The following is a 13,538-nucleotide window of genomic DNA, read 5'->3' as shown; positions in this document are numbered from 1 at the left end:
TAGTTTCATCCTTCAATATTTATTTAATTGAAGATTGGGGGTCCGTTATTTTTTTTATTTGCTTTCTATAGGATTTTTCATTGATTTTGAAAACGAATTTGGTTATCTCTAGTGTTTTTATTTGTCGTTCTTTGTTAAATTTAGCCTTTTAAAAAAAATTAATTTAATTAAATTAATTAATTAAATATAAGCATGAAATTCTCACTTTATAATATTTTATTTGGTTTACTTTCTAGATCATTGGTCTTAAAGTCTTTTTTAGTGTTATTATGCAGCCTTTCACAGTGGTGTTAGAACTGTCTCGATGAGCTTTTTCTGGTGGTGAAGTATTGTCCACAGCGGAGCGATAGTATCTTCAAAAGGGCTTTTCTTTCTTTTCCTTCTGAATATGATATTAGTAGCTTATTTTCTATAGTTTATCATTGTCGATTTGTTTTTTGCTTTATTCATTGTCGATATTTTTTTAATCATATTGTTAAATTGAATGAGTTTATTGAACTCAGTCAAGTCAATAACTCAAATCTTATATTTTTCTTACTTCTTTAAAAACACTAGCATCACTTAAACATCATTTTTTTATATAAGTAGAAATTAATTTAACATGACTTGCAATGTAGCGCAGGCCACTCACCTAATTTTTAATAATTTCTCATCATTCTAACCCTATAAAATCATTTGAGACATGTTGAACGATTAAATTCAATATTTCAAAATAAAACCTGAAAATCAAAAACCAAAATTTGGTAAATAACAAACCCCATCTACATGATAGCATTTTATAGCCATTCAAACACACTAAAAATTACATTGAATAAATTTCGTATTTTTCTTTTTTTATTATGAGTGAATATTATGCATTTTTATTAAATCTAGCTTGGCACAACCTAGCCAGTTAATCTAGAACCTAACTTAGGCCAAGTTTAAATAAATCTAAGTGAAATTTGATCTGGTCAAACTCTGACACTGCAACGAGTTAACACATAACTTGATCAAGACCTAACTTTACTTTAAATTTTTTTTTCATAAAAATGTTTTGGATTAATCCAATTAACCTGTCTACCTTTGGAGCTGATTTAATAACTTTGGATGGAAGGAATATTTAAAATAGTCTTACAAGTCACATTTGCTTTCGATTTGAAAAGAGAAAGTTGCTCTCTCACGTATAATGTCTACTTTTAAAATCAAAAGAATCTAACATTAAATGTGGGGTATTGTTGCCGTTTCATATTTTTATTTCTGTTTTCTAAAAATAAAAACTTTTTTTTCATAATTTTCAGGTTTTTTCATTTTGTTTTAATGACCCAAGTTATTAGTTCTTCCAAGTATCACTACCTTTATTTTCCGATATTTAAAAGTTATTTTCAAAAACAGAAACCGAAGATAGAAATCGGCAACCATGAGGTCCATGACCATGCCAAGAGGGCTTAAACAAAAGCTCCACAAGACCAATCCACGAAAGTTAAACTCCATTGAATCAAGATTTGAACGTGCTGGGCAATTAAAGCCCACGATTATATATATATATATATATATATATATATATATATATATATATATATATATATATATATATATATAAAATAAAAAAAATCAAAGAGAGTGGAAGGCTTGACTATAACTGTAAGACCAAGCCTAGTCCGATAAATCTATGTAAAAATCCCATAATTCAGAACCTAGATTAATTGCTAACTCAGTTGATGATCATGATTTATGACCTAATCAATTTAATTACATTGATGTTGACCATGATTAGTCAAGATTTATCCTGGCTAAAAGAAAAAAGAAATTCCATAAAATCTTAACCTGATAATCGGGGTCATTTTCTACGAGCAAGCAACGAATCTCAAACAAGAAAGAATAAAAGAATAAAAACATATTTAGTTAAAATGATAGAGATAACATGAACAGAGAATAAGAATAAACATAATTAGTGCATAGAGTGCTTGGAATCTTACCAAAGATATATATGTACAAGAAATTATTGAGCTGATTAAAGAGAAAATCAGGGCATTTTAACAGGCAGGGAGACTATAATAACCTCAACCAGAATTGTTATTTTGCAAATATAACCAAGAAAGATCCCAATAAAACTTATTTATATAACGATAAAACTAGGGATCATTCTACATCGTGATCAGATCATTATTTAAGAGACACCTAAGCGGCGGCGACTATGATGGTGATTGTAGTCAAACAGTCTGGATCTCTTCTGGGTCTTCAAAGTTGGGGTCCTTCACGTCCACAGCTTCCTTCTCGAACCCAATCTCAGCATTAGAGTAGCCATCACCAACCCAAGTGAACTTGCCTCCATGGCCTCCTTTCTTAGGCGATCCACTCATTCCAGTCCCTGATTTCCTGTCTTTCCTCGCATCAGACTTTGGATTATTGTTGCTGCTGCTTTTGCTGTTCCTCTTCATTCTCTCAGGGATTTCTCTCTTCTTTCAACAAGTGTAACCTCTAGAGTGTGAAAAATGGTGGGTTTTATAGTGAAGGTGATCTAGGTTAGAGGTTGGTGTGTAAGATTTTGATTTGTGAATAGGAAATAGATAAGATCGATCGTGTAAAAAATATTATAATATCACGCAAATTTGTGGGTCTCTATCGATTGATCTGATAGCCCATGATCATGGCTACGGGAGATTCTTATATTTTGCCATCTTTGGCCCATATTTATTAAACTTCATTCCAGTCTATCAAGATTGACACAACTGAGGTTTTAAATTGAATCAATTTGATATTGACTCCCTTAAATTAATTTGAATGCTCTAGTTAACTTGAATAAATATTATTTAAATATAATTAGTGAAAATCAAGAATATGTTTTTGAAAAAACTATGTTATGATAAATAATAATAATAATAATAATAATAATAAAACAGACTCGAGTTGATACGGATCTACAAATTAATCTAATGATGGAGAGTCTGACACTCTTTATCTAATTATATTTTATACCGAATCTAAAAATTATAATTTGCATCATTTTTATAAAATTTTAAATTTAAAAAATTAAAATAAAAATAGAAGATAATTCCTATAAATTAATCACTTATCATTGTTTATCCATTTTAAGTACAGTAGAAATACAAAATCATAGTATTTATTAACTTTTTTATTCATTTTTATGTAACATATATCGAAAGTAACTTAAATTTACAAGCCATGATTCTTTTTAATCAAACCTCAAATCATTCCCTCAACTATGAACTAACTCTGAATGTAGTAACACACATGATTCATTCTCTAATGAAAACATCAAATCATCCTCAAAATAGAGATTTGTTTAAATGGGTCCCTAAAGTATTGCACAATCTTCAATTAGCTCCTTGTCTAAGATATTTATATTTCTTAATGGAAAACATCAGGTTTTCCTCAAATTCATGCCTTTTGATTTCACAAAGCACACAATTAGAAGGAGTTTATTAACTTAATCGAAGAAAATATAAGACTTTAGGGATCCAATCGATAAATTTCATACTCTAGTGACTCAAATGAGAATTTGTGGATATCTGGAGGACTAGTTTAAGATTCGCTATTTCCTAACAAGTTTTCTCGACCCTAAAGTTTGGGCCCAAAGTAACCGCCACACTGGTGGTTACTTTCACCCGGCCTTTTTTTAGCGTTCTGGAAAGATTTGTTTTTATAAGAGTTTAAGACCCTGATTTTTAATCTCCCTCCAGCAAGAAACCGAACAACCTAAAACGAGACAACCTGCTTTGTCGCAGCTTCAAATTCTCTCCTGTAAGAATTTCTGCTTCTTCTATCTAATCCAGCTTTTACAAAAAAATATATATTTCTTGGCTCAATCAGCTGAATCTTTATGTATACTTTATACGGTAATGATTATTTCAATTCTAAATGTTTCAGGAGGCCGCTTGGATTGGTTTAGCTTCCTGGGCTGCTTTTAGAATTGGTTTTCTCTGCAAGACAATTAATCGTAGCAATATCTTTGTGGGTTATTGTCCTTGTTTTGTTTTTTCATTGTCATTCAAGGAATTTTTTATAATTATGTGCAAAGCAGTGTAAAAGGATATGTTTTGTGGTGTATTTTCAATTTTACACACTCTTCTTATCTTGAGAGAATTATTGTTGGTAATTTGAGTTTAACTTTTTAAACAAATGACTTGTTTTGTCAAATTTTGATTTTGCTCTTCTAGTTTATTGATGATGCTTGTCATTTATGGTTTATTTAAGGTTAATGATAAAAGCTATTGCATAACTCCATTGGTTTTTTTTATGGTTAACTGTTTATCTTCTTAGAAAATATTTTTTTTTTTTAATATTCTTTTATGGTTTGATTGTTTTCTCTTAAATATGCAAACGTTTATTAGCATGGAAAGCCTTTACATTCCAACTTGCTTAAGGAAATACATCTGTGTTTTGACTGCTTGCTATGGCATTGTAGGTTTGTTGAATTCTTAAATAATCTTTCTAGCCTTTCCTGTTCCTGGAATTGTACATCGTCTCAACTGATGGTACGTTTTCTATGATCATGGTATTCTTTTTTTCTTTCGTATCCTCTTGCATGCATTATATTGTTCTTTGTTACAAGTCAAAACCTTCAAAGACCAAGAACACCGTAACATAACTTTGGGGAGACTCCCAAATATTTAGTTTTTATTCATCCGTGTCTCCATTTACCAAAAAACTATTACAATTCTTTATATAGAAAAAACTACAAAACCCTAGCAATACCGAATATGAAAAATAAACTAGGAAAAGTATTCATTCAAATAGGAAAAAAAAAAACTAGAAAAGCATAATCATAAATAGTAGGAAACAATAAAATTAGCTAAGGAGGATATTTTTTTTTTCTAAAAAAGCTCCTACATCATGTTTTCACATTTTTCTTCCCTATCCATCCTTGACTGTTGATAACTTTATTGTGGTATTAGCCTGTTGATAAGCAAGTGAATGACTTGCTGACAAGAGCCTGGTTCGAGCACCTTAGCTGCTGCTTCCTAGAGTCGCCTAGCCAAATCCACTATCTAGTTATCGAGGAAAGATGGCCTGCAGCAGTAGGTTAGGCCATATACTTGTATTTATACTTTAAGCTAATACATTACAAGCCCAATGTACGTGTCCAGTAGGGTAATACTCCTCTTATAGATAGAATTGTATAATCAGTTTGTAAATATAATAGACAATTGCACACATTAACATCTAGAGATGTTACCAAACTTTGATGTCTATTTTGTGTTCTCTAGTTTAACATGATATCAGAGCTTTAGTAACAAAACGGTCAGGAATCTAAATCTCACCACCTTCGTACTATATAAAGTTAACTTCTGGTGCAGGGTTTTTTTTTGGTGAGAGATAGAAGGCTCCCTTATGGTAACTTCTTGGTAATTGGCATGGCACTTTGGAAATAACTTGAAAAATATAGATGCTTTGAGATTGAATCTATGTGATATGTTGCTAAATGTTTTACTTCACTCGAAGCATAGACACCAGATATCGTAGGGTTATGTTAGCTGCAAATGAAGCCTTCAATTCCCTTGATAATCTCATCTCAGTAAATGCTATAACATCCAGTTTTTGATTGGTGTTGCATGCAGTTTGCATGCTAGGTTGAGATGGACCATCTTGCCTTTTTGTAATTGTTATATGTTGACATCATTTAGGTATTTTAATCACTTTAATCACTGTACAGTCAGATAAGACAATAGTCTGTTGCAGAAACCAAGAGATGATTTGATTTGATTATGCTATTTAACTGATATACGCCTGGTCTAAATTTTGGATAATGCTGAAGGCCTCATTGTTCACAGCAAGACTGGTTGCTGGTTTATTATTGTAAGCCAATGTTGTATGCCGTTTGCATGGAGAACAGTAGTAGAGATTGCTATGTGGTTCATTAGACAATTCTGATTGGCAGGGATCTTTGGCCCAGTACGTCTCAAGTGAAATTGAAAAGGGGATTATTAAAGAGAAGTGATCATGTAGCTAACATGCCTTTATGTGTTTATTCAGGCTGCCAGGCTGCTTGCTAATTTACTTGTTATGGGCTCTGGAATTATGGTGAGGGCCTTTGCTCAAGCATACCGTCAGGCACTTGCAAGTATGGTTTTCTTTCCAGATTCAGCACTTGGAGATGCTTAGATTAGTGGTCACCAACTTCCAAAAGCCTCACTTTTAATTATTTTCATATTTTATTTAGCTGCCTCGATATCTGGTTCACAACTTCTTTGACCAATTGCAGATGCTTCAAAATCTGGTGTTGCCCAAGAAACAGTGCAGAATATTAGAAGAGGAAGTAAAATGATGGCTGAACCAGAGGCCAGGCAAGTTCTAGGCATCACTGAGCATTCAACATGGGAGGAGATCTTGCAGGTATGTTTTCAGCCCCTAGGAATGCATGTCCTTGGTGGAAAACAATACTAGTAACCATAACACTATAAGTAGATATTATTTGTGAACAATATGTATTCTAGGAAGTTTAGAAATCCTATTTCAATCCCTTTGTTCCTTATTACATGTCCATTTCTGAGAAAGCAAATCCATTTGGATCAAGCATTTAAGATGGTAGAAGTGTTATTTGGATCTTAGTTTAGCTTTTATATGTTGCATGGAACCTAATCTCCTGGAAATATAAATGAGCATCATAGGATATTAGTGCTTTTTAAATTTAATGTTCCAAAATTCTTATGACACAGTGAAAATTAGGGAATTAACATACAAGTTAGATATCATGCCTGGTTCTCCACCAAGACATGAAATATTAGGAATCAATATTTAGATCAAACTGTACTCCGACTTTTTGTTGCAGCATCAGATCAGATCTTTCATGATTGCTAACAATATGTCAATTGCTGCTTGCATGTAGAAATATGACAAATTGTTTGAGAATAATGCCAAAAATGGGAGCTTTTATCTGCAGTCAAAGGTTCATAGAGCTAAAGAATGCCTTGAAGAAGTATATCAAAAGAAAGCGGAGGGAAATTCATGAATTATTTAGACGTTGTCTGATCTTGGCATGATCTTCAATGTGCTGATGCACCCCCCTGAAATTCATTTTAATTTCATAGAATTATCTGCTATGAAGTTTTGTTTTTGACTTCCTTGAGTTGGTCTAAGATCAAATAGACAATGATCCAATTTTTCAATACATCGTGTACACCAAATGCCATTTTGTCAACTTTAATTGTAATCTCACCAGTGCAATAAATTTCTGTGGACATTGTGGTTTCTATTTATTGGACAGGATACTTTTGATAGCCTCGTAGGTAGCTTCTCCAATGCCTCTGGTGAAAAGCCGAGGCAATTGGTCTTCTAATATCTCTTCAACGATTTCCGCTTTGGGACAGCCGTGTTCTTAATGTATTCTGGAATGATCTTGACGTTTTGTGACTGGAAATATCCGGTCGATCGCAACAACTAACGACCAGATATTCAATCAAGGCAATCCCCTATGATTTTCAAACAAGGGCATTGGAATTAGTTTTTAGGATTGACGGGGTGCACACGCTGCTGGAGGTGTTAGTCTCTATGAATGCTGTTTCATTTTCAAAGTCTATTTTTGAAATAAGGTAGAGTTTATTTTTTAAAATTTTTTTTTAAAAAAATATATTAAAATATTTATTTTTATTTTTTAAAATTTATTTTTAATATTAACATATTAAAATTATCTAAATACATTAAAAAAATTAAAACTAAAAAGATTTTTAAAATTTTAAAATCATGATTGGAACTTAATACCAAAATCTTGACAATCGAAATTTACGTTTGGAGATGAGGGCAGCAAGCGTTGATTTGTGCGTCTGCCTTTTGACCTGGATTTTTGGGGGCCCGCAGCCTTGCACCTTGCAACTGATGTCGAGACGACTTGTTTAAGATAGAATGAATTTGTTCGATTTAGGTAGCTCCCAGTGCCATTCTCTCTTAGCAAGGTGGACAGACAGAAAAAAAAAAAAACATATAGTTTGAGGCATAGATATAAGACCTGATCCGAGTTGGATCTTGTACAAGGTTGAAGTCATGTATTGGGAAGGATTGGGTTGGCTATAAATATATTTTTTAAAATAATAAAACTTTTTTTTTTTTCATGGGAAGAAGTTTATAAATTTTGATTATGTTTTTCTATAGATCGATCAAATCACGATGAACTTTAGTTTTTTACCGGGTCAAGATGAATTACTTTTTTTTTTTTTAACTCAGATCAATCTATATCCTTGATTGGATATTGAATCAACCTGCAATTCAGATTTTATAATTAATGATTAAGGGATGATTATAATTTCAAATTAACAAGTTTTTATGATTTTATCAAAACAATTTCATCTGACAAAAAAACCAAAAAAAGAAGTTCTATGAAAATTATTACATGAATCTGTTCAATTCCATCATGGCGTGACTCTCCTACACTGGTCTAAGTCCAACCGATTAAGGTTGTATCGTGTTGTTGTTGTTGAGATTTGAGAATGAAGGTTTGCCTGGTTAATGGTGAATACAAGATCAATGGGGAAATACAATGAAATTGTCAAGTTACTTTGGACCGATTATTGGGGCTTAAACGTCAGTCTTTAGCCCAGTCTACTAGGCTGGAGCATTGCAGTATTGGACCTGAGCCAATAATTCTTAGGCCCACCATAAACTCCACTAGGCGTCTCGTTTTGCATTAGGGTTTCAAATAAAACCCTAGCTATAGACGCTCTCCCGTCTTCCCCTTTGTTTGCACACCATACACAAACACGGAGACTGAAGAGCTGATCTGAAGATGGTGCAGCGTCTGACTTACCGGAAGCGTCACAGCTACGCTACCAAGTCTAACCAACACCGTGTGGTGAAAACTCCTGGTAAGTTAGCAACGTGTCCATTACATCACATGTAATGTTGTTGAATCTGCCTTTTTCTTCTTCTGTTTTTTGTTTATGCTAAAGAAAATAGCAAATTGGGTAATGAGTTTTTGTTGCTGTTCCGTTTATGGTTTGAAGGTGGGAAATTGATTTACCAAACCACCAAGAAGAGAGCTAGCGGACCCAAGTGCCCAGTTACTGGCAAGAGGATTCAAGGGGTATAGTTTTTCTATCATCTATTTTTTTTTCTTTTTATGCATTTAACTGGGATTTTATTTCGTAGATTGAATATGCTGTTATTACTACATTGGATTGCTAAGTTTATTTGATCTTGTATGGAGATTTGTGTACCCTGGATTATTTTGTCCTTCTACTAAGGATTTTGTATGAAATGATACACAGTTGGTGTAGATGCATCAGTTTTTTAGTTTTTTTTTCTAAGGAGTTGGAAATATAATACTTCGGATCATTTTGAATTACTTTCAGTTCTAGCCATAGGTCTGTTAATTCCTGTATCGGGAGAGGAGTGGTTGGCTGGGAGTTTAGGATTTAGAGATGACTTTTTTTTTCGTGTTGGTTGGTTTCCCCCAGAAATTTGGGGTTGCAGATTACTGCGGTCCCTATCTTGCAAGTGTTAAAAATTAAAGGGGTGAGTTTTAACTATACTTTGTGGCGAGCAATTTCTAAGTCTTCCCTTGAAGCCAGCCCTGCTTAAATGCACTTCATTGCTATTTTCCATTTGCTTGAGAATTTAAGTTACTTCGTCTAGTTGTCTAATAAGATGAATTACTGTAATCTTGATAATGATTTTTGCTAGTATATAAATTTGTTTTTGCTTATTTGATACAAGGTTTCCATTTATATGTGATTGATTGATGGTTTCCTCCATATTGTGAAAGCTTTCTTTGTGAGCTATGAATGATTGTTGGCTGCAGTGTTTTTAACTCTGCTTTTCTTTACAAAGCTCAATCCAGTGGTGCTGGTTTTGATGGAATCTTTACTTTCTTTTCAGATCCCTCACTTGAGACCTGCCGAATACAAGAGGTCTAGATTGTCTAGGAACCGCAGGACTGTGAACCGTGCCTATGGAGGAGTCTTGTCTGGAAGCGCTGTTCGGGAGAGGTACGATACCCTGATGGTTTCTTTTTTCTTAGCTTTTTTGAAGTGATGAAGACCCGCTTTAAGTGGTTTTGGTGTGTTTATTATGCAGAATAATCCGAGCCTTCTTGGTGGAGGAGCAAAAGATTGTGAAGAAGGTTTTGAAGATCCAGAAGTCAAAAGAAAAACAAGCCTCAAAGAGCTAGATGAGAGGTGTATGAAGTGGAGTTTTCCTACTTAGAGGATGTTTCAGCAAACTTTTGTTATTGCTTAATGGCCAGTCAAATGTGGAATTGATTATTAGCTTGCTTGATACTCTCATGACTTGGATATGTTAATTTTACTTTTTGTCAATTTGATTTCGTTGCCTATATTTGGATGGTTTGCCAATTTCCTTTGATTCCATGTTCTTGCATAGGGCCTAAATATATCTAAAATCAGCATGTCTCCAGCAAGTCTGAATTCTTCCAATTGCTCCCAGTCTCATCATGATCTCTTGTCTCATTTTTTTGCCACAACAATTTGACAATGCTTTTCAGTCCTGCATATTGAACATATAATTTTAATAATAGATCATAAGTCAAGTTCTTGTTTCTGTCATCCTTAGCATTTTTAAAGTCAATTTTATTACTGAATTCTTATGAAAATTAAAATTTTAGGGGGCCTTCCCCCCCCCCCCCCCCTGATTTCCAAACAAGGGCCTTGGAATTAGTTTAGGATTGACGGGTGCTTATGCCGCTGGAGTTGTTAGTCTCTATGAATGCTGTTTCATGGTCTTTACATATTTTGGAATCTTAAAATATTTTTTTTAAAAATTTATTTGTAATATCAATATATCAAGACTATCTAGATAAATTAAAACTAAAAATAAATAAATGATTGGAATTTAATACCAAAATCTTGACAATTGAAATTTACATTTGGAGAGCAAGCATTGATTCAATGATTTGTGCTTCTGCCTCCCAGATTGTGAGGGCCTGCAGCCCTGCACCTTGCAACTGACGTCGAGATAATTTGTATAAGATAGAATGAATTTGTTTGATTTAGGTAGCTTCTAGTGCTATTCACTCCTAGCAAGGAGGATAGACAGGGAAAAAAAAACAATACAGCTTGAGGCATACATTTAAAACTTGACCTCGGCTAGATCTAGTACAAGGTACAACTCATGTATTGAGAGGGGTGGATTGATTAAAAAAATATTTTTTAAAATAATAAAAATAACCTTTTATTTCATGAAAAAAAATTAATTGTCATGTTGTTGCTGTTGAGATTTGAGAATGAAGGTTTGCCACAAGATCAATGGGGAAATACAATGAAATTGTCAAATTAGTTTGGACCGGTTATTGGGCCTTAAACTCCAGTCTTTAGCCCAGTATACTAGACTGGAGCATTGCAATCATGGACCAGCCCAATGATTCTTAGGCCCACCTTAAACTCCATTGGGCGTATCGTTTTGCATTAGGGTTTCAAAGAAAACCCTAGCTATAAACGCTCTCCCGTCTTCCCCTTTGTCTGCACACCATACACAAACACGGAGACTGAAGAGCTGATCTGAAGATGGTGCAGCGTCTGACTTACCGGAAGCGTCACAGCTACGCCACCAAGTCTAACCAACACCGTGTGGTGAAAACTCCTGGTAAGTTAGCAACATGTCCATTACATCACATGTAATGTTGTTGAATCTGCCTTTTTCTTCTTCTGTTTTTTGTTTATGCTAAAGAAAATAGCAAATTGGGTAATGAGTTTTTGCTGCTGTTCCGTTTATGGTTTGAAGGTGGGAAATTGATTTACCAAACCACCAAGAAGAGAGCTAGCGGACCCAAGTGCCCAGTTACTGGCAAGAGGATTCAAGGGGTATTGTTTTTCTATCATCTTTTTTTTTTCTTTTTATGCATCTAACTGGGATGTTATTTATTAGATTGAATCTGCTGTTATTACTACATTGGATTGCTAAGTATATTTGATCTTGTATGGAGATTTGTGTACCGTGGATTATTTTATCCTTCATACTAAGGATTTTGTATGTAATGACACACAGTTGGTGTAGATGCATCAGTTTTTTAGTTTTTTTTTTTGTTATGAGTGGGAAATATAATACTTCGGATCATTTTGAAATACTTTTACAGTTCTAGCCATAGGTCTGCTAATGCCTGTATCGGGAGAGGAGTGGTTTGCTGGGAGTTTAGGATTTAGATATGACTTTTTTTGTCGTGTGGGCTGGTTTCCCCCAGAAATTTGGGGTTGCAGGTTACTGCAATCACTATCTTGCAAATGTTAAAAATTAAAGGGGTAAGTTTTAACTATACTTTGTTGCTTTGTGGCGAGCAGTTTCCAAGTCTTCCCTTGAAGCCAGCCCTGCTTAAATGCACTTCATTGCCATTTTCCATTCCTTGAGAATTTAAGTTACTTAGTCTAGTTGTCTAATAAGATGAATTACAGTAATCTTGATAATGATTTTTGCTGGTAAATAAATTTGTTATTGCTTATTTGATACAAGGTTTCCATTTATATGTGATTGGTTGATGGTTTCCTCCATATTGTGAAAGATTTATTTCTGAGCTATGAATGACTGTTGGCTGCAGTGTTTTTAACTTTTCTTTTCTTTACAAAGCTCGATCTGGTGGTGCTGGTTTTGATGGAATCTTTACTTCTTTTCAGATCCCTCACTTGAGACCTGCCGAATACAAGAGGTCTAGATTGTCTAGGAACCGCAGGACTGTGAACCGTGCCTATGGAGGAGTCTTGTCTGGAAGCGCTGTTCGGGAGAGGTACGATACCCTGATGGTTTCTTTTTTCTTTGTTTTTTGAAGTGATGAAGACCCGCTTTAAGTGGTTTTGGTGTGTTTATTATGCAGAATAATCCGAGCCTTCTTGGTGGAGGAGCAAAAGATTGTGAAGAAGGTTTTGAAGATCCAGAAGTCAAAAGAAAAACAAGCCTCAAAGAGCTAAATGAGAGGTGTATGAAGTGGAGTTTTCCTACTTAGAGGATGTTTCAGCAAAATTTTGTTATTGCTTAATGGCCAGTCAAATGTGGATTTGATTATTAGCTTGCTTGATACTCTCATGACTTGGATATGTTAATTTTACTTATTGTCAATTTGATTTCCTTGCCTATATTTGGATGGTTTGCCAATTTCCTTTCATTTCATGTTCTTGGATAGGGCCTAAATATATCTAAAATCCAGCATTTCTTCAACAAGTTTTAATTCTTCCAATTTCTCCCAGTTTCATCATGATCTCTTATCTCATTTTTTTGCCACATCAATTTGAGAAAGTACTTTTCAGTCATGCATATTTAACATAATTTTAATAATAGATCACAAGTGAAGTTCTTGTTTCTGTCATCCTTGTCATTTTTAAAGTCAATTTTGTTACCGAATTCTTATGAAAATTAAAATTTTAGGGGGGTAAAGCTACCCAGAAACCTCTTTGTTGAAACTTTAGGATGGCCAGCTGATGAAAAGGCAGGAATAAAATGGGAAAGGAAAAGCATTTGTAGAAGGCTCTTATAATTCTCACGCCAAATGATGTCAGGGTCTTCTCTGATGACCATGGATCCCAAATGGGATTGAATACTACCATGTCCCACGATGAACATATTTAGATAACAGTTGTGACCTTGCTCATTGCATGTCCTTGGGTTTT

General features: G+C 34.1%; 4 protein-coding genes across 11 annotated transcripts; 3 read left to right on the top strand and 1 right to left on the bottom strand.

Moving 5' to 3' along the window:
• Positions 1-1,912: 1,912 nt before the first annotated feature.
• Positions 1,913-2,549, bottom strand: LOC7457583 (uncharacterized). The gene has a single exon (XM_024585891.2). The coding sequence runs from the start codon at positions 2,415-2,417 to the stop codon at positions 2,190-2,192; it is 228 nt and encodes a 75-aa protein (XP_024441659.1). The 5' UTR covers positions 2,418-2,549; the 3' UTR covers positions 1,913-2,189.
• A 1,032-nt stretch (positions 2,550-3,581) lies between these two features.
• On the top strand, positions 3,582-7,196 carry LOC7457582 (mitochondrial import inner membrane translocase subunit PAM16 like 2). 7 transcript variants are annotated; one of them, XM_024585887.2, is made up of 7 exons: positions 3,582-3,741; positions 3,868-3,951; positions 4,406-4,475; positions 4,896-5,022; positions 5,974-6,061; positions 6,203-6,333; positions 6,827-7,196. In XM_024585887.2, exons 5-7 carry the CDS (start codon positions 6,004-6,006, stop codon positions 6,947-6,949), a joined length of 312 nt encoding a protein of 103 aa, XP_024441655.1. In that variant the 5' UTR covers positions 3,582-3,741; positions 3,868-3,951; positions 4,406-4,475; positions 4,896-5,022; positions 5,974-6,003; the 3' UTR covers positions 6,950-7,196. The 7 variants fall into 7 exon arrangements, with proteins under 7 accessions (XP_024441655.1, XP_024441656.1, XP_024441653.1 ...); XM_024585888.2 differs by having other exon boundaries at positions 3,868-3,955; XM_024585885.2 differs by lacking the exon at positions 4,896-5,022.
• Positions 7,197-8,626: 1,430 nt separating this feature from the next.
• LOC127904349 (60S ribosomal protein L34-like) lies at positions 8,627-13,009 on the top strand. 2 transcript variants are annotated; one of them, XM_052447416.1, is made up of 5 exons: positions 8,627-8,795; positions 8,934-9,013; positions 9,808-9,917; positions 10,006-10,106; positions 12,850-13,009. In XM_052447416.1, the coding sequence occupies exons 1-4, from the start codon at positions 8,717-8,719 to the stop codon at positions 10,097-10,099; spliced, it is 363 nt and encodes a 120-aa protein (XP_052303376.1). In that variant the 5' UTR covers positions 8,627-8,716; the 3' UTR covers positions 10,100-10,106; positions 12,850-13,009. The 2 variants fall into 2 exon arrangements, with proteins under 2 accessions (XP_052303376.1, XP_052303375.1); XM_052447415.1 differs by lacking the exon at positions 12,850-13,009 and having other exon boundaries at positions 10,006-10,266.
• On the top strand, positions 11,360-13,009 carry LOC18105866 (60S ribosomal protein L34). The gene is made up of 4 exons (XM_006374512.3): positions 11,360-11,529; positions 11,668-11,747; positions 12,552-12,661; positions 12,749-13,009. Exons 1-4 carry the CDS (start codon positions 11,451-11,453, stop codon positions 12,840-12,842), a joined length of 363 nt encoding a protein of 120 aa, XP_006374574.1. The 5' UTR covers positions 11,360-11,450; the 3' UTR covers positions 12,843-13,009.
• Positions 13,010-13,538: the final 529 nt, after the last annotated feature.

Source organism: Populus trichocarpa, chromosome 15 (assembly GCF_000002775.5).
Source record: "Populus trichocarpa isolate Nisqually-1 chromosome 15, P.trichocarpa_v4.1, whole genome shotgun sequence".
In the NCBI taxonomy this organism is placed as follows: domain Eukaryota; kingdom Viridiplantae; phylum Streptophyta; class Magnoliopsida; order Malpighiales; family Salicaceae; genus Populus; species Populus trichocarpa.
This window is presented reverse-complemented; position numbering and strand designations above follow the sequence as displayed.

Coding starts and splice junctions, on each gene's coding strand:
- LOC127904349 (XM_052447416.1), top strand. CDS start 8,717: ATGGTGCAGCGTCTGACTTACCGGAAGCGTCACAGCTACGCTACCAAG. Junction 9,014..9,807: donor CTGGCAAGAGGATTCAAGGG/GTATAGTTTTTC, acceptor CTTTCTTTTCAG/ATCCCTCACTTGAGACCTGC. Junction 9,918..10,005: donor GGAAGCGCTGTTCGGGAGAG/GTACGATACCCT, acceptor TTTATTATGCAG/AATAATCCGAGCCTTCTTGG.
- LOC18105866 (XM_006374512.3), top strand. CDS start 11,451: ATGGTGCAGCGTCTGACTTACCGGAAGCGTCACAGCTACGCCACCAAG. Junction 11,530..11,667: donor CCGTGTGGTGAAAACTCCTG/GTAAGTTAGCAA, acceptor TATGGTTTGAAG/GTGGGAAATTGATTTACCAA. Junction 11,748..12,551: donor CTGGCAAGAGGATTCAAGGG/GTATTGTTTTTC, acceptor ACTTCTTTTCAG/ATCCCTCACTTGAGACCTGC.
- LOC7457583 (XM_024585891.2), bottom strand. CDS start 2,417: ATGAAGAGGAACAGCAAAAGCAGCAGCAACAATAATCCAAAGTCTGAT.
- LOC7457582 (XM_024585885.2), top strand. Junction 6,062..6,202: donor ATACCGTCAGGCACTTGCAA/GTATGGTTTTCT, acceptor GACCAATTGCAG/ATGCTTCAAAATCTGGTGTT. Junction 6,334..6,826: donor CATGGGAGGAGATCTTGCAG/GTATGTTTTCAG, acceptor GCTTGCATGTAG/AAATATGACAAATTGTTTGA.